Here is a 24,562-nt window from a genome sequence, read left to right on the forward strand (position 1 = left end):
TAATATACAACCCACCTTTTAAGCATCAAGACAGAACACAATGCTCTTATGTCCTCCAACATGTTAAGAAGAACTTAACACACACTTATGTATACATATGCACACACGCACAACTGTAAAGCAAGAAGTTGAGAAAGTGGCATAACACTAACAGCCCTAGTGGATTTTGGCAACTTATCTAAAAGGCCAGAAGATGGGCAACAAGGATTTGGGAACTAAAAACATGGCCTAAAATGTTGAATTTGGCAGATTTCCTCTTGCCTGTCACTCCAATTAAGAATTTGAAGTTGTAGCCAAAGTTAAGTATCTTTCCTTCCATCAGAAAACAAATGTATAGGTGTGAAAATCTGCAGTAATCTCTATAGAGTCTTACTGTCAGTCTTTGCCTCCCAGGCTAGAAACTGATACTTTTGGTTCCCACTTCACAAAGCTCCTACTATCAAGATGGCTGGCATTTTCAACAGTGTCACTTGACTAAGACATGTTTTATCATTGTTTGTAGACCATAGGACTAGGAGAAACCTGGGGGAAATATTTATTTTGGATGAGCCTGAACAAAGAGGCTTCCATCAGTGGGAACTGCTAAAGCCAGGGAAATGCAGTTGCAAGTTTGGTGCTTGTTTCACAATAGTTCAGTGCAATTCGCCCTGCTGGGCATTATGACGAAGAATTATTAAGATTTCACTTTGAAATCTTTTTTTGAGTAGTTCAAATGGCACTATGGCATTTCTTTTAACTTTTTTGCATTGATCTATGTATTCTGGGCTCTTCAGTATATGGCATATTTTAAGGGTTTCATAAATATTTGTTGAATATTTGTTCAGAATAATCCTAGGATGTCTATGAAATTTGAGGACCTCTGTGTTCATAGGAAAAAGATTTTTTAAAGTACAACTTGACCACCAGTGGAAAATGCCTAGCAACCATCCCTGTTTCCATCAGTCCAAATTAGCAGCTGTTGATAACAATAATTAGTTCAATTCCCTTGGGTGCAATATTTAGTCAACAAAATCACACAACTCTACTATTCACTGCCTCTTGGTGAACCAGTCAGGAGATAAAGTTAGATTCTCTACTCTTATTCAAAAACTTGAAGTTTTTCTTTCTAGAGTTTTTGCCTCTTAAGACTTTCATTATGGATCCCAATATCATTCCAATTATGACATTGTTGATTTATTGTTCTCCTTCTCTCCTCATACAACACTGTAAATCTGCCAGAAATACAAGTACAGAAATTGCATTGTTATGGGTTTTCAGAATTTCATAGGTATACTCTTTTTTTATTGAAGAGGTGAAATTTTCATAACATAAAGTTAACAATTTTAAAGTGCACAATTCAGTAGCATTTAGAGCATTCACAGTGCTGTGCAGCCACCACCCCATCAAGTTTCAAAACACTTCACTCCAAAATTAAACCCCATGCTCATTAAACAATCACTCCCCGTCTTTCCTCTCCCCAGCCCCTGACAACCACCAGTCTGTTTTCTGTCTCTATGGATTTGCCTCTTCTGGGTACTTCATACAAATGGGTCATACAATATATGACCTGTTTGACTGACTTTTTATCACAGATCATAATGTTTTTAGGCTTCATCCACATTGTAGCATGTGTCCATGATTCATTCTTTTTTTGTGGCACACGATTCCATTGCATAAATATACCCACAGGTGTAATTTTTGTAGCCAATATATGTTATTTTTGTAAAATCCAAAGCTTTGAGAGCCATTAAGAGAGTCAAGAGGAGCTATAATCCTTGAGGAAAGTGGGCTGAAATTTTTCTAAATTAAGCAGAAGAGTGCAGACCTGAAATTTTCCTGGCTGCTACCAGCTAACTTTGTAGCCTTGTACAAATGAGCATCAGTTTTCTTAATTAGGCATATTTCAAAGTTGTGTTCTCTGTTCAGAAATTCCCGGCCCCATACACAATTTCCTACATATAGGAGTATTGTTTACAAAACTTAACTAAATACCAAACTCAACAAGATTACGAATATAGTATCATTTGATATGCTCAGAAGTGGTACATTTCATGCCATACTTTTCTTGTTTTTAAGAGAATCACTTGCATTTTTTAATCAAAGTGTTTGTTAATAGTAATGGAACTTTCCAAATCAACTTGAGTACATAGAAGGAGATTGAGACACACCAATACCTTGCTTTATAGTTTATACATGAGAATTCTAACCAGAAAACCTAAATGAAGAGGAGCAATAGTGCATCCACTGGGGGAATTTGTGAGAAAGTTCATGAATATTTTCCATGGCATCTGCTGGGAATATGGTGCAAGAAAATGAATACAAGGAGAACAAAAATGAGCCAGACAAAAAAACTCCCTTTTTAATGTTTATTTTAGAGAGAGGCTAGTAATTGATTAAACTAATCCAATATCTGGAAACATTCTTTTTTAATCTTCACTTTGCCTTTTATGCAGTTTGAAATTTTGGAGACTCCCCTTTGAAGTGGAGCAGGGTCGAGTCTGAAAGGAACAAACAGTTTCCCAGACAGATGTGTGAAGAAATGCCTGGAGCTATGTACTTCTTGCTGGGGTTAGATGTGATGGGGCCAGGCTGTTAAATACACAGCAACATGAAATATGAATATGCTTTTGCTTTCACAGGAATTTTTTACCGATGGTAAAAAGGAAGGGGGAAAGTCATTCTGTTGTTTTTCCCAATTCCTTCATTTTTATAAAGCTTGCATTCATTTGTTTTGTGTTATTGTGTTGTGCCATTTCGAGATTCTTCTTAAGGCTTGCATGTAAAAAAAAAGTACTTAAATATGTATATTTATTTTCCTTTTATTTTTTCATTACTGTGTAGCAATGATTAAAGTCATATTGACATCCCTAAAAAGTTGTTTTGTTTAAATTACAGAGTCTCCATGGCAACTGCATCCTCACAAGTCCTAATTCCTGAAATCAACCTCAATGACACATTTGACACCTTTGCCTTAGATTTTTCCCGAGAGAAGAAATTGCTAGAATGTCTGGATTACCTTACAGGTATTGTCTCTGGTGTTCTGTTTAATACTGTGTACATTCAGTGATACAGACACTTTGCCACCAGATCAATGATTCTCTAAAAACCAGAGGTATGGGCTTTTGTCCTAGGGATGACATATGGTATTCCCATAAACAATTTCTGCTCACCTCCCCCCACCTCTTTTTTTTTTTTTAACCAAACCAGCACAGCCCAAGACTAAATTGGAGACAGGAAAAAAAGGAGAATTTCAATCATTAAAAGTATACTTGCCACTATTTCCCTCACAAGATGTGGGTGCTAAGAAATAATAGCTCTATTGGGTATTTTTTGTGTCATATTAATAAGGCATCTCACAATACATTAGCAGAGAAAAAATTGACAGTGAACTGATTGTCTACCCTGTTTCAGTTCTTTGTGTTTGCCATCTCATTTTAATGTTCACACCATCAAATTGAAGTAAAGCATTATAATCCTCATTTTGCAAATGATAGAGGTCAGCCATCTTGCTGGAGTTCAGATAGCAAGGGAGTAGCAGAATTAGGATTTGGCTTAAGTCTGTACAGACACCAAAGATCTATGCTCTTTCTAGTAAAAGCCTGAATTTCCTTTCGGTAAATGTTACCATGGCAAAGGTAGCAAAAATTGCATTGGAATTCCTGGTGCCGCGTTTCAATTGTGTGCTTCCTGGTTGGCTTTTTTTTGGGGGGGGGAGTCAAGCTTAAAAAACAACAACAACAGCAACAACAGCAACAACAATAAAAACCTCAGGCCACTCCTATTCCTAACCATGCTTCTAAACTTTTATCTGCTGTTAACCTCTAGAGCAAGAACTTGTACTGTTGAAGCAGCCTTATTTGTGTTAGCCAGAACTACTGGTGGCTGTGACTTCAGGAAAGCACAGTGTACTCAGAGAAGCCAGATGTGTACTGCACTTAGGACATGCAGACGTCAAGAAACCACATCCCGAACTTAGTAGTGGCATCAGTTTCTCAACTCCAATTCTGTGTGTGCATGTTTGTGGCTAGGGAAGGTGGAGCAGGAGAGAGAGAACATTGTGTGATGTTTGTTTTTACAGTCTGTAAATAGAAAGCAAGGAGTTCTATATTCAAAAGCATTGTACCCAGAAGATCAGAGTTTTTTCTTTAAAAGGGTCCAACGTACTGTTTTTAGCCTTTCTGCATTTGCAAAGAAAGCAAGTAGTTCCACAAACTTCTTTTTTTTTTTTGAGTTGGAGTCTCACTCTGTCGCCCAGAGTGGAATGCAGTGGCCGCTCCCGGTCACCGTAGCCGAGACCTGCTAGGCTCTGGCGATCCTTCCGCCTCAGCCTTCCAAGTAGCTGAAACTACAGGCATGCACTACCACGCCCGGCTAGTTTTTGATTTATTGTAGAGATGAGGTCTCACCAAGTTGCCTACGCAGGTCTCGAACCCGCAGGCTCAGGCAATCCACTCACCTCAGCCTCCCAAAGCACGGGATTACAGGCTGAGCCACCGAGCCCAGCTCACAAACTTCTTATCTTATGCAATTCTCTCTTTCAAACATACTGCTCCTATTAAGGAAGAAAGAAATCTACTTAAAAAAAGCATTTTACAGTAAGGAACCCAGCTTGGTTTCAAATATTTATGAATATAGTGCCTTCCTTTTTGAGATTTTAACTCTGAGATTTATTTAAACTAACACTATCCGATAGAACTTGCTACAATGATAGAAATGTTCTATATCTGCACTATCCAACATGTTAGCTAGTAGCCACAAGGGGCTAATGAAAACTTGAAAGGTAACTAGTTAATTTTTACTTTTATTTAACTAAATTTAATTGAAATTTAAATAGGCACATGTAGCTCATGGCTATTGTATTGGACATTACAAGTCTAGACTTTCTCCAGCTAAGTTGTTTTTCATGGTGGCATCCTGTTAAAAAAAAAAAAAAACCTCTTTTTTCTTATATCATTTGGGAAAGAGTTTAGTCACAAGCAACAGAAACTCCAATGAACAGTGAGTAAACCCATCAAGAAGTGTTTGTATTATAGAAACAGAAGAGAGGTCTGAGATTCAGGACTGGGCAACAGTTCCATGATGACATCAGACCCCAGGCTTTCTCTTTTCCTGTTCTGGCACCTTCACTGTGTTGCCTTTTTGCCATATGATCACAATAGGACTACTCCGCCTCCAAGCGTTATGCTCAAGTTCTAGGCAAAAAGGGAAGAGCTGAGGGGGGAATGATGGACAAAAATTCTGCCACCCAGGTTTATGTTTGTTTATCAGAAAAACAAGAAGCTTGCTCAGATGACCCACCTAGCAAACTTCCACTTTTGTCTGGTAGACCAGATCTGTGTTACAAGGTCATGCCTAAGTACAGAAAAGATAAGAAAATTATTTGTCTATTCACATGCCCATTCTGCCCAGAATCAGTCTTATTAACAAGAATGTGTCCTTCCCATTTCCCAGTAATTGTTTAATAGTATTTCAAAAATATATGCCCATTTTAATCTCTACAGAAATTTGACAGTATTGATTAAAGGGGAAATTGTGAAAGTAGACTGCACTGAATTGTGACATATACACCATATATCATCCCGATGACTGTTTATGCCAAACTAAAGGCCATATGGGGTACCTGCTATTATGCTTTCTGAGCTGTCAACCTCAAATACAAATTCAGTTCTTTTCTAGACATAACATTGATTGTGGACATAACACATGATGCTTGGCTGATAATGCCAAGTCCAAATAGTTTATCAGACATTTGTAAGCAGGAAATGAAGTGCTTGTGAAGAATTAGCCCACCATTCCTTGTGTGGTGTTTGTGACAGAGACAAGAAAATAACAGTTCTGGTACCAATTCCATGAGTATTGAAATTGGCAGCATGCTGCTGTTCTCATTTACAATAAATTGAGTATTGACTTCTCAGCACAAACCCATTGGGTTTACAATCAAAACAAGGTTAGCCTGCCTGGCTGTGAACACAAGATTTTTTTTTCGTTTGACATGCCTCTAAGTGGTATGTCAAGTTAATAACCCGTAGAGGTGACATTTCCTTCCTGATTGTGGCTACTGCCATGTGTCTCACAGCTACTTGCCTATTTTGAACATACATTTCTTTATTTTTAATCAAATATTGCAGTGCAAAAAGAACAAAATTTTTGTACAATGGTTGATGGAGGCATAATTCAATGAACCATTTAAATTATGAGAGAATAAGTATTTCTTCACTGATCCATGCAGGGGTGATCCCACACCAACAGGGACCACACAGATAATAATAAGCATGTTTTACAATGCAGCTGGGCCTCCTGTATGGAATTCATCTCCTGATTGGTGGCACTGATTCATGTGCATCCAAATCACACCACATGATACTAAATTTCACATGTGGATACTCCAGGAGACAGATGTACAAATACATATTCCAGAAAGAATGCTTTCAAGATTATGAAGGACCTTTCTATCTTAAATGCATAACTTAATGCTGTGCTGGTCACATTGTGGGTGCTCAGCAATGGTCATGGAATTCAATAACCAAGAGACAAAGCTAAGCTAGTTTATTTAATACACTAGACTTGCTTCTATGATACTTGTCCTGAATACATCTTCGGGTGGCAAAGTGAAGACTACTAAAACAGAGTTGTAAATTTACCATTTTCATAAATGTTTCTCCCACTAGGTTTGTTTAGGACTCATCAATACTAATCAAAATTTAGAACACGAGAGAACTCTGCAATAGTTTAAGTAAAGGTTGCTCCTAATCTATAGAATGCAGACATGTTTCTCCTTTTGAAGCTAGATTCTGGTGTACAGAAGAGTGGAAATAAAGGCCCTGGATCAATTCTCTAAACCAGAGGTCTGCAAACTTTGACTGTAAAGGGCCAGATGGTAAATGTTTTAGGCTTTGCAGACCATATGGTCACAACTATTCAACTTTGTGGTTACACAAAAGCAGCCACAGACAATACGTAAATGAGTGAGTCTGGCTGTGTTCCAACAAAACTTTATTTACAAAATGAGGCAGTGGGCCAGATTTGGTCCACAGTCACAGTTTGCCAACCCCTACTCTAAAATATTATTTCCAATGCAAAACACTCATTGCCTAGCCTTTTTCTTGCTCACATACTCTTCTCATAAAACCAGTTACTGAAATAAATCCAATAGAAGTCATTTCAAACTCATTATTTTGGTAGAATTTAGACTTCTCTGCTCCAGAATGTGTTAAAGAAATAAAACAGCAGCCCTCTGCAGTGATAGAGTTAATCAAATGCCAAAAAAAATTGTATTTTCTTTGAGGAAGGAAAATGTACCTCTTAGAGATGATTGATTGTTAATCATGGTCTTTAATTTGAGGTATCACCCATGAGTTGAGAAATGAGAAGAAAATAGGGCTGCACTAATTAATTTTTTACAAGGCATCAAAACATCTAATGAAAGAAGAAAATTCAAACAATTATTTGGCTGATTTGCTGTGGGATAACAAACAGAAGTATTTTTCCAACTGGATGCCTAAATATAAAAATATCTGTGCACCATTTAAATCAGAGATTGGCAAGCTTTGCATCGCAGGCCAAATCTAGCCCTCTGTCTATTGTTGTAAATAAAGTTTCATTGGAACCTGGCCATACCCACATGTACAAATTGTCTGTGGCTGCTTTCATAATACAATGGAAGAGTTGAATAGTTGCAACAGAAACTGTATTGCCCACAAAGCCTAAAATATTTACCATTTAGATCTTTACTGAAAAATTTTGCCAACCCCCAAAGTGAATGAAACTACAAAAGTTCATCTTATATACCTTTTTTGGATATGTTTTCCTTTGTGCACAAGATTGGCTTGTTTGCTTAACTTCTCAAACATATTATCATGATACACAGAGATAAATTCACACCGTCTGAATCTATCCACTCTTTGTTTAAATTAGAAGCAATAACCAGTCAACTAAATGTTATTTGGATTGGGGTCTCCATCCCTAGGATAGGAGTCCTGACAGACCTATTTAGAAAGGTCTGATTGACTGTCAAATATCCCGGTAGTGTCTGCTTCTCCACTGATGAACATTCTCGACCCCGACAGCTCCCAACCCTCCCACAATAAGAGAAGAGCTCTGCACGGCTTCATATGACACCATCACCGTGCACTGGACCTCTGATGATGAATTCAGTGTGGTCTCCTATGAGCTCCAGTACACCATATTCACCGGACAAGCCAACGTCGTTAGTGAGTATCTCATGGCCTCTTTATTTCTCTATTTGATGACTATTTTCAGATAGATTGCATTCCTGGGTGTAAACATCAATGGAAGACAAGTAAAAAAAGAATACACAGTACTTACTGGTTTGTCTTTTCTGATCAAGAAAGGAATAGTACTCACTTGTACTACACTAGTAAAAATAGCTGCCCAAGCATTGATGAAAATTGATGACCTCTAGCAAACCACATGGATGAATCTCACAAACATATTGTTAAGGGAAACATGCTGGAAACAAAAAACATATATGTAGCATGAATCCATTTACAGATTCATAACTTAAAGATTGAAATTAACTATTTTGCTTAGGACAAGTTCATAGGTGTTAAAACTATAAATCAAAGTCAGGATGATTGTGGTTATCTCCAGGATGGGAGGGAGAATGGCATCATTGGAAAGAAAACTGTGGAGCTTCTGGATTAATGACAATATCTAGGTGGAAGTTACATGATTTAGTCACTATACATTTAGTTTTATGTACTTTTCTGAGTGTTATTTTATATTTTTTAAAGAAAGGATTTAATAAAATAAATAGCCAAATAATATTAAATATCTGGTCCCATTCAAAGGAGAGCTGGATTCATCACTTGAAGTATTAGTAACTGGCCCCACCTGGGAAGAATGACCAGCCTTACCTGAAACACAGAGCCCCTGTCTCTCTCTCTGAGGCCCATTTGATTACCATCGGGGACATTTTGATTATCTCAAATAGTAGTAGTAGCTGGACAGAGAAATGATAACAGAGGAAACACTCTTCCCCATCCCACAGAGATATTTAAATTGAATTGAGCAAAAGGCAAAGGACCAGAAGAAATGACTTTTCAGGGGAGGAAGTTTCAAACTTCTTTAACAACGTAAAATGGAACATGACAAAGTAGAACAGAATAGAATAACAGTCACTTTTCAACAGAGATGTTTTGAATACATTCATATTAACTTAATGTGCTTTTATTATATAAACCTTTTCTCTCTTAACTACACTATGTTTTCCTAGCATAGTAATTCTGAGGCATGTGATGTCTAAAATAGAAATTTGATTTGAGACTAATTAAAAGAGTGATGCAGAAATACACCAAGTTCTACGTGACTAAAGTATAAATGACCCTTGCCAACAGATGACTCCCCCTATCTTCCTTATATCTGCTTTTCCCAGCTTCCTCTCCCCAACTCTCTCACCTTCTCTTCCATAACTGAACTGCCTTGGAAGTTTTTACTGAAATCTTACCATTTACCAAGAATGTGTAATTTTTGAATGAAAGGTGGGAAAGTCATGAAAATGTCGAGAACAGCTTGGGCAAACTACCTAAGTATGTAGGGAATACAGAGAGGACAGAAATTGTGAGTGAGAAAAAAAGGTCTTGGGGGAAGTTATGGTTAACTAAGTCTTTAAAGAGAGTGGGTGTATATCAATAATTAAGCATATCCCCGACAGCTGTGTTATCATAAGCAAACCTATGGAGATAATGTATCAGGGTATATTGGGAGGTCTTACCTAATTAAGCCTAGCTAGAGAGGTAAGTGAGGAAAGGGAGACAGTGAAAAATGAACATAGAGAAATAGGGCGAGGACTCAAACCTGTATCAGTCAGGCTCCAGAAAGCACGTGTTTTTGTTTTTGTTTTTTTTGGTTTTTTTTAGTTGGAGTCTCACTCTGTCACTCAGGCTGGAGTGCAGTGGCACACTCATGGCCACCCCAGCATCGACCTGCTGGGCTCCAGTGATCCTTCCATCTCAGCCTTCCAAGTAGCCGGAACAAAGGCATGCGCTACCACACCTGGCTAATTTTTTATTTATTGTAGAGATGAGGTCCTGCCAAGTTGCCCGGGCTGGTCTCAAACCTGTGGCTTAGGCAATCCATTCGCCTCGGCCTCCCAAAGTGCTGGGATTACAGGCTGAGCCACCAAGCCCGGCCACATGCTTTTAATCATCAGTCACTTAATTCCAACGCACAGGCAAGAGCTAGATCACAAAGGGTAACTCAAGCCATACCATGTTTGGATTTTACCCCTTTGACTTATGATCAAATGTACTTTTAGAAGGTGACTTGGGAACACTGTGGAGGGTGGAGTGGAACAGGGTAAAACTAGAAGCAGAAATATCAGCTAGGAGATTTCGTACTAATTCACTGAGACAGAAATAGCCAGGACCTGCAAATGGCACCAGCAGCACAGATGGAAAGGGAAAGGGAATTCCAGAAGGTTTCTCTGCCTCTGACCCAGTTCCCTAGGAAACATCATCACTATCCTCAGATATTTGAAGTACTTTTGGGAGCAAGTCTGAGAAGCATTGCTTTGGCAATAATTTGGTAACATTTTGCTATCCTCCCAGGATTTTGAATTCCTCTTGTATGATTCTCATTCCTGGCTCTATACGCCTGCTCCAGATCATGAAGAAAATTGTCTAAAATATTTTTCTGTATGTGGATACCATACACAATCCTTTACCTTGCTTCTTTTTACTAAATATTATGTCTGAGAGATCATTCTATTTCAGCACAAATAAAAAGCTGTCTTATTACTTTTTGAGACAGTGTAGTTTCCCATTGTAAAGACATGCTCTAATTTATTTATCACATCTTCTATTGATGTATATTTATCTTGTTTCCAATCTTTTGTCCTTATAAACAATGCCTCAATGAATATCCTTAAATATATCTCCTTTCACATATGGGAAGTTACAACTGTAGTGTAATTACTTGAAGTGCAATAGCTAGGAAAAGATTATTTGCATTTTAATTTTAGTTGACATTGCCAAATTGCCCTTCAGAGAGATGATGTGATTTTTTACATGCATTTTTACAGATGTATGAGCTTATATTTCACCCATCATGGATATATATACCATAAACTTAACATGAAATTAAAGTCCAGAGAAATGTTAAAACTTGATTGTCCTTAACTATAAACCTGAAACAAAAATTATTCTAAAATCACTAATATCTTACTTAATAGTCTCTTCTTCATATAAGCAGTGATTCTCAACCAGGGGCAATTTTGCCCCCCAGGGGACATGTGACAATGTCTGAAGGGTGCTATTGGCATCTATTAGGTAGAAGCCAAGGATGATGGGGAGCATCTCACAATGCACAAGAAATCCCTCAACAACAAAGAATCATCTGGCCCAAAAATGTCAGCAGTGTCGTGGTTAAGATACTCTTATTTAAAGCAAGGTGAACATGTAACTTCTACATGATTACATGCTAAATATTGAGACCATAACACAGTGACCCCCACACACTATACAACATAGCGTGGAAGGGAAACACAACAAAAAGAAGGAAGTATAATTAATCTCTTTTTGTCTTCACTTAAGGAATTACTTTCTCAGTGTTGTGTGATGAATGTTAATAGCACATTGGGTAAACTGAACCAGGGACTGTATCAAACTTGAAAAAGATGAAAATATGGTTAGAAATTCCAAGATCCTCAGAGAAGAGGAGTGCATGAAGGTCTGAGAAGAGCAGGTAGAAAATAGAGGCATGATTCATTGCAAAATATCAAGAGAACATTCTCTGAAAACACATAGAGGACTGATAGAAGCAATGTCTGTTAATGAGTAAATAGTATAACTAGAAAAAAAGAAAATATTTTGAGTCATTTTATACCAAAAGGGTGCTTCTTGGCACATGTGAGAAACATTATATTTCTCTGAAATTATTTTTGCTTGATTCAGGAAAACTGATAACAGTTTTCTATTAGTGTGAAACAAATTTCCCAAAACCTAGCAATTTAAGACATTTATAGTTTCATTTTCCATGAATCTGGATTCTGGGCACAGTTTATCTGGATCCTCTTCTTAGGGTCTCACAAGCTAAAATAAAGGTGTTGACTGGGCTGAATTCTTATATGGAGACCCAGCAAATTTGTTTCATTATGGTTGTGGAATTCATAACAGCTTACTTTTTCAAAGCCATCAAGGGACAGAAAGTTTACTATTTCAGGACTCTTACCTCTAAACTTGACTTTAAAGGGCCCACATGACTGAGTCAGAGTTACCCAGAGTAATTTTCCTTTTGATTAACTCCAAGTCAACTGATTAGGGCCTTAATTACATCTGCAAATCCCTTTGCTTTCACCTTTGCCATATAATGTAATATAATCACAGGAGCAATAAAGGTGACAGACCTTCGTCCTTTGCCACATTCTATTGGTTAGAAACAAGTCACAGATCCTGCCTATACTAAAGGGAGAAGATTACACAAAGTCATGAATACTAGGGAGTAGAAATTCTGGGGGTCATCCTAGGGTATGTCCACCACAGATGGTTATGTTCCTCCTGAATCAAATTAGCATGGGCATTTGGCAAGTATATATAGCCATGGGATGGACTGATGGGCTCTGTATCAGTTGGCTTTTCCTGAATAGCTAACAACCACAGGACCCAAGTAGCATTTAACAATGAAAAGTTATTGCTCATGTGTCTGGAGTCAGCTGGGTGTCAACTAGGAGGACCTGCTGATCTTGGCTTCCTCCCATGCAAGCTGGTAACTGAGGCATCTTGACTGCTGCACTTATCTCTCATCCTCCTTGCAGTCCAGCTCAAGTCTATTCTCTTCATGGTTGCAGAGGTGAAAGTATAAGGGCAGGCCCAATTACACATGCACTTTTTAACCTCCAATCTGTGTCACATTAGCTAACATGCCATTTGCCAAAGCAAGCCCTATGCATGAGCCCAGGGTGAGAATGAAAGGACCTGCAAGATTTCATGGCAAAGGTGTGGCTACAGGGAGGAGCAAGGAATCAGGGCCAGAAAGCAATCTACTTTAGAGCTCTAACATGATACCAAGGCTTCACTCCATCCCCAAAATGAAAGGAAGATGTTTATTACTTGAAACTTAGGCTCAGTTGACTAAACTGTGACTGACTTGTTTTCCATGTTACTGGCATTGAAAATAATACTGAATTATAACACATACATGGAATAGATAGTGCAAGAATGCCAGGCCTAAAGAAAGTCAACAAGAGAAAAACTACTCAGTATAATGAACTCAGAACTTTATGTTGGGTGATTCTAGAGAAGATATTTTGTTCTCAGAAACCAGTTACCACAAGACAATAAATGCAAATGGCTTAATGATAATTATGAACCTGCCTTATTGAATGTGCAGATTTCAGAAAGGCCCATTTTCCTAGGACAGATAGAAAACAATGAAATTGTTGGTGCTGATCAAACTGAGATACTCTCATTGAATTGTACATATCAGAATTTGTTCATCTCTTTATGCCTGTTAAATCAGGATGGTGAAGTCCTGATGCTTACAGGATCAATTTGCAACAAAGAATAAACTTAAATAAAAAGCTAACTGAGATGCAGTTTCAAATTATTTTCTTCTTAAATATTATACACATTTGTAGTGACTGAGGGAGACCTGGATTTGAGTTCCAACTTTGGACCTCACCAGCTCTGTGATCTTGGTCAAATTATTTCATATCCTCCAAATCTGTTTCCTCATCTATAAGAAAGGATAATGCTTTAACTTCACGTGGTTGAAAGTATAATAAAAGTAAAGGCCTTTGTCTTTCATTTGCCACAGTAGTAACACATAAGTATTCAAAGGTATTATTCATACATATATATTGACTGTACTCACCCATCATTGCATTTTAAAAGAAAGGCTGATATTTATGCCATATGACAAAGATCAGTTGTGCAATTTGCCAGGATTATCTATATGACAGCTTTTCACACAATCTTTATGTGAAAGGCCTTTCTTGTATGTTGTTCAATAATCTGTCCTATTTGGAGGAGTATCATTTGTAGATGTAATATTGAATGGCAAGATCTAATGGTAAAATTCTACTGAAAATGAGAAAATAGAATGCTCAAAACCTGGCTGTAATTCCTTATGCTACTAGGAAATCTTTTACTGTTTCTAGGTCATGGTTTCTTCATGTGTCATAATAAATTGTAGTTAATTGCCTTCAACTGGCATTAGTGAAGGAGAATTAGATAATATCTACAGAGTTTCTTTAATCTTGTAAAAAGACTGTCACTAATGAAATGCATATATTCAAATACAAAATAATAACATTCATTTATTTTTCATTTTTTATTGATAGAGTTTGACCACACATGTTAATGGATTGCTTACTAATAACAAGATATGTATTTAATTTTACAATGTTTTCCATGTTTTTCCCAAAACTACTTTTAATGCCTCATTTAAAATCTTAAATTGGGAGCTTTTCTCAGCAACCTATTTTTATTCTTACCAAAAATCAAAAGCTGCATTTTTTTTCCAGCCTTAATGGCAAAGTAGTTATCTGTATTTAATTTATTTTAGTCATTTCAAAAAGATTCATGAAAATTATCAAGCATATGCTATTTTTACAGAGAAGAAGGAAAAGAATGTTCACTTCTGCCCAATCTGTTGGAAGGGACAAAAGATGTTAGAATCCAGTGTGCAGCCTCTCCAAAGAATGTCCACGTCATGTGATGTTTTTATACATAATGTTTTGCAGCGAGATGCTAGTTGCCGTAACACTCTGAAACCCCAAGTGTAATTAAGATCTTATAATGGGCCACATTATATAGGGAAATGCTTCTGATTTATTCTGCATGAAAAAAATGTACAGAATTGAAAAACTCAATTAGTTTTCATTCTGGACTAATTATCTTCCAAATTCCATTGTTGTTTTAATACTTCAAGTTGAGTTGGAGGAGGTGAATGTTGAAACACCCTCAAAGATGATTGAAAACAAGTTTGGAGAAAAGGGAAGTTTCAGTCAGGATGGTTGTGTGGGTGTTTCATAAAGAGATGAATAAAACCTGGTCAATAGTCCTAACACAGTGGGGTATCAAGACAGAGCGGTCTTGTTTAAGTAAACTTGGTGCTCAGCACCATATGCAAGAAGTTGGGTAGTGCTGGCGTAGGACCAACACCAGTAACGCAATAATGGTGCACTCCAAGTCACCCTACTTACTTCAGCCTCCAAAAGAAAATTGTCAGTATTGCCTTTTTGGCACTTTTAATCAACTTCTCAATTATTATCCTGGTAATAATAGTAATATAAAGGAAAACCCAAACAGTAATAGTGGTTAGAATTCATGAAAGTAGATTGTACCAGTGTAAAGCTAGCCAATAAAGTTTTACTACTTCATGAGCATTTTGTTCTTTTAATATTCAAGGGAAAAAATTAGTAACCTCTTCAAAATAATCAAGATAGTCAGACTCCCTTTTTGTTTGGAAAAAGTTTCTGAAACATTAAATCTTTGTTGGGTTAAGACTTTGGACTGTAGGCCAAGTTGCAGTTTGCAGCAGTTTCAGACATCTGCTTTATGATGCTGCTGAAAGCATTCCCCTACCACATTAAACCCAGCTTTGGGGTTGTACAGTGATGTAAAGTTTATTGAAACATTTTTACATTTGCTTTCTTTGACCACAATAGTCATTTTATTGTAACATGTGCAATTAAACAGGAACAGTGTAACAGCAGTGAAATTGATAGGATTCTCATTTAAATCTACTGAATGCTCTTATTGTTTTCATTTGTGCCTGACTGTTGTTGACAAAGATCTAGGAATATGAATCAATTATCCCAGGCAATAGAGACTCCAACTCAAAAAAAAAACCCTCGCATTTTTTTGTTTGTTTTATTACCAATGTAATAATATTATTAAATACATAAAGAGAGTTATAAGCTTCTTGGGGCCCAGAGCTTAGAGTTCAAAATGACCCGTCATTTATTGGATCAAAATCTAATACTTGGTGTGGCACTGTCCAGAAATACAAAATTTATTACAGCTATATTCAAAGAAAAGGTATGGTGAGGCAAGATGAGAAGGGATATATAGTAGGAGATTCCTACATCACTAAACTATTTGTGGATGTTTTCCTGAGTCTTGTGCAAGTGAAAATTGGTAGGAGATCAGAGGGATAGGATTTAGAGAAAAGTGGGAATAGAAGGATAGATGGTGCCTCTAATTGCTTTACCTAATCGCCAAACATAAACACGCACAGTTTCTTCTGTGAATCTCAAGTTATTTTCTTATTTTAAGCTGGCTTTTCAAATCTGGCACTCTTCTGGTGAAAGTATTTGCAGGTGGAAATGAAAAGAGGCAACAGAAAATTTACAAGGCCAAATACACACACACACACACACACACACACACACACACACACACACACACACATACACTTAAATTTACTGACATGTATACCTCAAAATACTATACATCCAAGATATAAATCATATGTATGAGGTGAATTTTCACAACTAACAAAATACTTTCAAGTTTTTCTCAACTGTGAGAATACCATGAATAATTTTTAGCTCAAAAGTTGGAGAAAGTATTCCATAGGATTCAAAGACAGACTCCAGGGGCCTGTGACTACCTTGAGGTGCTATGCAAATATTTGTGGTTTAGTGTGTATATACATTTGTGAATTTCTTTCTACAGAAAGGTTTTATTAAAGTCTCAAAGTGGTGAGACCAAAAAAAAAAAAAAAAAAAATTAAAGACTGCTTCTTGAGAATCTGGTAAGGTATAAGTTGCTTCAAGATCAAAGGAACTAACCCTTTGACTTGCAAATCAACTGAAAGGGAAGGGGAAGGCGGTGAGTTTGAAGTCCCTCAGGAAGTGGAGGAGCCCAGCCCTCTTCCAGGGACTGGTGAAGGAAATTCAACAGAGTCAGGAAACTTCATGACAGCTTGGTCACCAGGGGGCTGGAAAAAGGTTCTATTGGAGTGGAGATTGATGGGTGGAAAGAGGAGAGAGGAGAGTTGGAACTGATACCAAAGAGATGTTTTCAGCATCAACCAGCTGCAAAACAAAATGGGCTTCCTTTTTCCTACGTGTTCTTCCAAGCATCATAAATCCTTAGCCTGCTCCCCAACCCACATCCTGTAGAAAGCAGCCAGAGCAACAGCCCCACTCTGCTCTAGAACCAGTCATCCTAGGGATGCAGCTGATAAAAAATCCTTGTGGATGCTTACCCAAGGTTCACACTGGACCTGAGCTACTCATAAGTGCTGCTGCTCCAGGATGCTCTTAGGAATATGTTTCCTATAACACTTAGCTCCCACACTAATACAGGACCACAAACAACCCTGATGATTGTATCTTTGGGGTTGGCTGATCTCTGCTTGGCTGAGTCCTGCATTTGCTGGGTGTTGGCTGAGTAGTAAAGCTGTTCCCTATGTCTCATCCTGTTGGGATGAACAGATAGATTATTCTGGGAATGTTTTCCCCATGGCAATGGAAGAGACACAAGGGGTCAACAGAAACCCTCCAGACCTTGTAATGCCTACTCTTGTAGCTGGCACATTATCATTTCAGCCTCATCCTGTTGACCAAAGCAAATCATATGACCAGAATCAAAGCCATGTGACAAGGAAATATATCCCCTCTTTAAAGGGAGTACCTGCAAAGTCACTTAGGCCTGGATACAGGGCAAGGTGAAGAATTGGAGGTAAAACTGCAATCTGCCAAATCTATGTTAGTAAAGTAAGTTTCTCACACATGGCTATCACAACAAAACCTCCACTTACCAGCTCTAACAGTTCAAATGAACTGAAATTATTCAAGCTAAAAGTATACAAACATTGCCCTGTGCTTGTGCCAAAGAACTGCACCATGTCCGGTTGGCTTTGCAGGTCTGTGTAACTCAGCGGATAGCTGGATGATCGTGCCCAACATCAAGCAGAACCACTACACAGTGCATGGTCTGCAGAGCGGTACCAAGTACATCTTCATGGTCAAGGCTATCAACCAGGCGGGCAGCCGCAGCAGTGAGCCTGGGAAGTTGAAGACAAACAGTAAGTGCTGTGAACTCAGCAGAGCTGCCGTGTTTCATCTGCTCTCCTTTCAGCAGACTCTATCTCCCACTTTTTTTTCTTTTCTCTGTCTTAGGCATCACTGACAGTCTCAAAAAGCAAGTAAAAAGTCACTGTGGAAGTGGAATTTGCTTCAGACACCTCTGGGTTTCAAATAATCTCTGCACTTCAGTCTTATCATTTTTTAAAATAAATAATCCTGGGGCAGGGGTTCTTGTGAGAAATAGAACATGTATGTATAAAACCTGACACACAGTAGGGGCTCTGTAAATGGTGTTTACTCTGTAAATAGTATTATTTTCATGGCAGAATAGCAAATTAATAACTATTCTGAAATCCTTTTATTGCAGAGAACTGTCTGGGTCTGTGGTTCTCAATCGGGGACAATTCTCCCTCACCCCCCCCCCCCCCCCAACACACACACACACCCAGAGGAAACATTTAGCAATCTCTGGAGAGATTTTTGATTGTCACAATTAGATGAATGCTACTGGCATCGAGTGGGTAGAAGTCAGGGATGATGGGAAACATCCCACATGAATAGGACAGCCCCCAGCACAGAGAATAATCTGGCCTATGTATGTGTCTCATGATACTGTTCCCTCTGTGTGTCTCTGCCCACATATGTTTTGTTTTAGTCTCGCTTTTTTCTTTACATCTTTTTGATCTAGAAATATTGTGTTATGTAACATGGTGTTTCTTTGCATAAGACCTCCCAAGGGAAAGCAAATTGGAGTGTGTCAATATGGCGCCATGTTGTGGGGTTGCCAGCCAGTCAAGAGGAACATCCAACTGTTTTTCAAGAGTAACCCTTACTGAACCCATTTCCCTGACTTTCCCAATACATTATAGAGCATGTGTTGAGTCCTCAAGGAATAGCATAGGGGTGCAAAGAGAGCACTAAATTAAGAATGAGAAGACTGAGGCTCTGCCACTTGGTACCCATATGATTGTGTGGCTAGTCTCTTCATTTTTTAAAATAAACTTTTTAATATGGAATAATTGTAAATGTATAGTAAATCTATGGATAGTACAGAGTTCTGTATACCCTTAACCCAGTTTACCCTAATGTTAATATCTTATGTAACCTTGGTACATTTGTTACAACTAAGAAATTAACATTTCTACATTACTCTTAACTAAACTCTAGACTTTATTCAGATTTTACCAGTTTTTCACTAATGTTGTTTTCCTGTTCCAGGATCCAGTTCAAGATCCCACAATGGATTTAGTGTTTCTTCACTTTTTCTTTCTTTCTTTCTTTCTTTCTTTCTTTTTTTTTTTTTTTGACTCAGAGTCTCACTGTCACCCAGGCTGGGGTGCAGTGGCATGATCATGGCTCACTGCGGCCTCAACCTCCTGGGCTCAGGTGATCCTTCCTCCTCAGCCTCCTGAGTAGCTGAAACTTCAGGCATGTGTCACCATGCCCAGCTGATTTTTAAAGTTTTTTGTAGAGACGAGGTCTGGCTATGTTGTCTAGGCTAGTCTCGAACTTCTGGCCTCAAGTGATCCTCCTGCCTTGACCTCCTAAAGTGCTGAGATTACAGGCATGAGCCACTGTGCCTGGCCATTTCTTAACTTTTAAAATGGGAATATTTTCATTTCATTTATGAGTTGTCACAAAGACAAGCTCAAAACAATTCTAAGTACATAAGAAAATACAGCATGATGACATGTTTCTTTATAACCACGCAATAAATGGCACTATATATATATATATATATATACGTATATATATATATATATATATATATATATACATACACACACACACACTCAGATAGTAGTTTTTGATATATATTAGAACATGTGAACATTTGTTCTTTCAAAAATATGTTTGGGCATCTAGTATATTTGAGATGCTATGCAGGATGCTGAGGATACTGTGAACATCTTAAATCCCTAAGGTGTGCAGCTTCTCTAAAAAGGTCATAGACTATTGGGGAATAAAGCATGTCAATTCTTAATTACTATTCAGTGTGTGAAGCCTGCAGTAGGAGTAACCATGAGAGGCCTTGAGTTTATGGGGGGAGATGCCCCAGAACAGCCTTGGGAAGCTTTCCAAGGTGGATTAGGAGCAGGGGATGTAAGGAGGAGGCAGTGTTCCATGCAGAGGGATCAGCATGTGCAAAAGCCTAGAGATAAGGAGAATATGTTTGCAGAACAGAAAATTGATCAGTGTGGTAAAAGTGTGTCTTACATTGGCAAGATGGGTAGCCAGGAACCTGGAGACAAGAGCAGATTGTGAAATTCTTCTAGTCCACGCCAGGGAGTTTCCTTAGATAGCAATGATTGAGTAGGGGATATATTGAAGAGCTTAAATAAGAGAGTCAGGATGAAATTTTCCATTAAATAAAGCTCTCCTGTGATGTGGTGAGTGGATCACAAGGAAGGGAGACTGGCAGCTGGGCAAAATGTCAAGAGATTATTGAAAGAGTTGTCCATGTAAAAAACTGCAGCCTGAATAGAGTCATGCCATATACAGATATTATAGTAAATTGAATTCTTCAGTAAAGTAATTTCTTTGCTAAAGAAATTTCTTCCTTGAACTAATTTGTCCTCATTGAAGCAAAAGCCTTGAATTTGGGCTGAGTGGGTAGTGGTTTATCTGGAATACACACGTGAAGCACAGGCAGAATTTGCTCACTGAGAATGCAAGATCCTGCTCTGTACATGGTGGATGAAGGTGTGAGCCAAGGCAGGCAGGATGTTTGAAGCAGTATCTCACCATCACAAGGCTAGTCTTTCTGATGGCTACAACATTCTGATATTCCTCACCAGAAGGAAGTCAAACAGAATTTGGCCTTTACTGTAAATGATGAGTGCTCTTACGGAGTATTTCTTTCCTTTTCTTCCTTTGTTCCTTCCTTCCTTCCTTTCTTCCTTCCTTCCTTCCTTCCTTTTTTTGAGGCAGGGCCTCGCTGTATCACCCAGGCTGGAATGCAGTGGTATGATCATGGCTCACTACAGCCTTGAACTCCTGGATTCAAGCGATCTTTCCACCATGGCCTCCCAAAGTGCTAGGGCTACAGTTGTGAGCCACCATACTCAGGCCCATTATGGAATTTCTTCCTACTCTGCCCATTAGTATCCAATTATTTTTACTCACATTTTACATTTCACCTTGAAAAATTGAAATAGTTTAAGCAAAGCTACCTTCATACTCTTCTTTTCTAGTTGCTGGCACAATCATTTCCAAGGACTTTTTTTTTACAAGACAAATCAAAATTTAAACTACACATGTAATCCCATAGGTCTTTAGCCCTGCTTAGCACTTGAGGCTTTTCTCAGCTCCCCCTTTAAAGCTGTTCTTTGATAAGGACAGAAATCTAAAATAAGGTTCAGCAACCTATAGCTCAAAGGCCAAATCTGGCTGCCTGTTTTTGTAAATAAAGTAGTTGTGCCTATTTTCTGTTGTGGCTTCTTCACTACAGCAGAAGGTTCTAATAGTTACAAAAGAAACCACATAGCCTGAGTAGCTGAAAATATTTACTATCTTGCCCCTTGCAGAAAAAGCATGCTTATCCCTGATCTGAAAGAAAGGATTTTAGAGATGCTTGTGTTGTGTTTGTATCCAAGAGGTGACTGAAAATAATTCTGCCTGCCCACATGTGACAAAACGCACACTGCCTCATACTCATTGGGTTAATTTCTCGGCCAGTATCATGTATTGCCATAGTCCAATTTACCAAACTTTTTCTTGTGATCACCTGAGAGCTATACTGGGCAAAGGGTCCTGCCAACTGCAACAGTGGCTGTGGAGTTTGGCCACCATGGTATTTGCATCAGGTTGTAACTCATTTCCTGCTTTTAACTTCCTTGTACTCAGTGTGGTGTTGAATGACAGGCAGTACTCCAAACTAATATTGAATTGTCAAAGAAGTAACAGCTATGACAAAATGTCCAGGCATAACTCTGCTACGATTTTTAATAGTTAAATCTTCAAAATACAAATGTAAGTAATGAAATAAAGAGGGCCTTATTATATATAAATAAACTCAGGAGTAGATAACCTAGGTAATAGGACCACATTTTTTCCCTGATTTTGTGGGTTGAAAATTTTACAGTCATTCTAAGCTCATAAAAGTAATACTTTTTTTTTTAAGAATCTCAGAATACTGTAAGCCTCTAGAATACTCTACATGTAAAGACCTGAAACCTTGATTTGTTTGGTTTCTGGTCTGAAGTCTATTGAGCATGAGTGCATCTTAAGCTGGATTGAGTAGAGCAATGGTGGAAAATGAAATATTCATTCCCTCCTCCTTTTGGGGATGCTATCCAGCCAGTATGTACCTGTGCTGCTATGTACAGCTAGAATCCATGAAGATAGCACATAGCATATGTTCTAGTTAGTCCTTTTGCCCATGCTGTTGTTGAATAGTTAGTATAGTGCCACTAAATCCCTATCTTGGAACTGATAAACTGAAAGCTCATGAAGGCAAGGGAACATTATGATTCACTCTTACCTCTTACTGTGTACTATACTTGACACAGAGTTGCTGCCCCCTATTATATTTTGAATATCATGAAAACTTGCATGAAGACATTGCCAGAAAATTGTTTTAAAGTTTGAAAATTGTTTATAAAGTTTAAATTACTATTAAAATATAAGATACTACTTTGTGATAAAAGGCATGATTCAGGGAGGGCTTTTTTGATCCTGTCTTTTTGTTTGTTTGTTTGTTTGTTTGTTTGAAGTTGGAGTCCCACTCTGCTGCCCAGGCTGGAGTGCAGTGGCACTCTCATGGCTACTGCAGCCTCGACCTGCTGGGCTCAGGCAATCTTTCCCCTTCAGCCTTCCAAGTAGCTGGAACTACAGGTACATGCCACCACACTCGCTAATTTTTAGTAGAGATGAGGTCTTACCAATTTGCCCAGGCTGGTCTCAAACTCCTCTGTGCTCAGGCAATCCTCTCACCTCTGCCTCCCAAAATGCTAGGATTATAGGCCTGAGCCACTGCACCTGGCCTCTGTCTTTTAAATTTGATCATAAAAATATGCAAATGGTTATGTCAAAATTGACATTCTTCTTCCTGCTTTCCAGGTCAACCATTTAAACTGGATCCCAAATCTGCTCATCGAAAACTGAAGGTGTCCCATGATAACTTGACAGTAGAACGTGATGAGTCATCATCCAAGAAGAGTCACACACCTGAACGCTTCACCAGCCAAGGGAGCTATGGAGTAGCTGGAAACGTGTTTATTGATAGTGGCCGGCATTATTGGGAAGTGGTCATAAGTGGAAGCACATGGTAGGCAACTTACATCTATTGTCTTCTAGTTATTAAAAAGGCACATCTTATTCTGTACTTTGTCAGAGCATCAACCCATGCCAGAATCTATCTTGAAGAATAACATTCAGAAAAGATGTATCAGTCTTCTCTTGCTAGGATAATGCTGCATAAAAAACATCCCAAAACTCAGTCAGTGACTTTAAATAACAACCATTTATACTAACATTCACATCTGTAGGTTAGCAGATTAAGATTATAGAGCTCCGGTCCCTGGAAGAGCTATAATATGCTAATACTGCTCTTTTGTGCCTTAAAACATGGATCAGCAGATTACAGCTCATGAGCCAAACCTGGCCCACTATCTGGTTTTATAAATAAAGTTTTATGGGGACACAACCAGGCCTATTCTTGTATACATTGTCTATGGCTATTTTTGAGCCACAATAGCACAGTTGAGTAGTTAAGACAGAATCGTGGTCCGCAAAGCCAAAAATGTTTACTTTCTGGTCCTGTAGAGAAAAAAGTATTGTTCCCTACTTTAAAACATCACTCTTCATCATTTTACACAGCTAATTTCTGTTGCCTTGTATATTTTGTGGTTCTACACTGGATCAGTTGGTGCAAATAGCTAAGGGCTGAGGGGGCGGGGTGAAACAATGCTCATAGGCTGGGAATAACTTTGAAAGGTCTCTTAGATCCAGTCCAGTGACTTTAGCCTGCTGAGTTCTCAAAGACTAAGGGTAAAGGTCAGGACACAATTACACTGAAATTAGTTCACCTCACAAAGTTAACCTTGCCTAATCCACAGCCACAAACTGCATCCCTTACTTTGACCGTCTGTCTCACAAAAGCCTGTCTGCCGTTTTTCCAAAAGACAGCTATTTTATTTTTATTTAACAAGCTCTCAGATGGCACAACTATGTGCCAGGCATTGGTGTAAGCATTTTACAAATGTTAACTTATTTATTCATCATAACAGCCCTACAAAGGTAAGTGTAAATACCCCATTTTACAGATTAGGTGACTGAAGTACATGCCCAAGATCAGAAGGTCACAAAACTCCCAGATGGCAGAGTCAGGAAGTCTGCATTCAGGGGGTCAAGCTCTTAACCAGGAGTCCACAAACATTATCTGTATAGGACCAGAGAGTCAATACTCCTAGTTTGGCATGCCAAATGACTTTTTGTCACAAATGCTCAATTCTGCTGTTGTAGTGGGAAAGCAGTCATAGACAATGCCTACACTAATGGGCATTGCTGTGTTCCAATAAAACTTCATTTATAAAAACAGGTGGAGGGACAGAGTTGGTCTCTAGGTAGTAGTTTGCTATTCCC

The 24,562-nt window shown here is 38.4% G+C and overlaps 1 protein-coding gene across 1 annotated transcript in view; it reads left to right on the forward strand.

Moving 5' to 3' along the window:
• Window positions 1–24,562, forward strand: part of MID1 (midline 1) — a 172,459-nt gene that overhangs the window by 143,184 nt on the left and 4,713 nt on the right. Inside the window, exons 6-9 of the mRNA XM_008068365.2 lie at window positions 2,875–3,002; window positions 8,046–8,189; window positions 17,815–17,976; window positions 23,039–23,246. Coding sequence (XP_008066556.1) covers window positions 2,875–3,002; window positions 8,046–8,189; window positions 17,815–17,976; window positions 23,039–23,246 — 642 coding nt within the window. The remainder of the gene's footprint in view (window positions 1–2,874; window positions 3,003–8,045; window positions 8,190–17,814; window positions 17,977–23,038; window positions 23,247–24,562) is intronic.

The sequence above is a fragment of the Carlito syrichta genome, unplaced genomic scaffold (assembly GCF_000164805.1).
Source record: "Carlito syrichta isolate Samal-C Ts95f unplaced genomic scaffold, Tarsius_syrichta-2.0.1 Scaffold310547, whole genome shotgun sequence".
Lineage (NCBI taxonomy): Eukaryota > Metazoa > Chordata > Mammalia > Primates > Tarsiidae > Carlito > Carlito syrichta.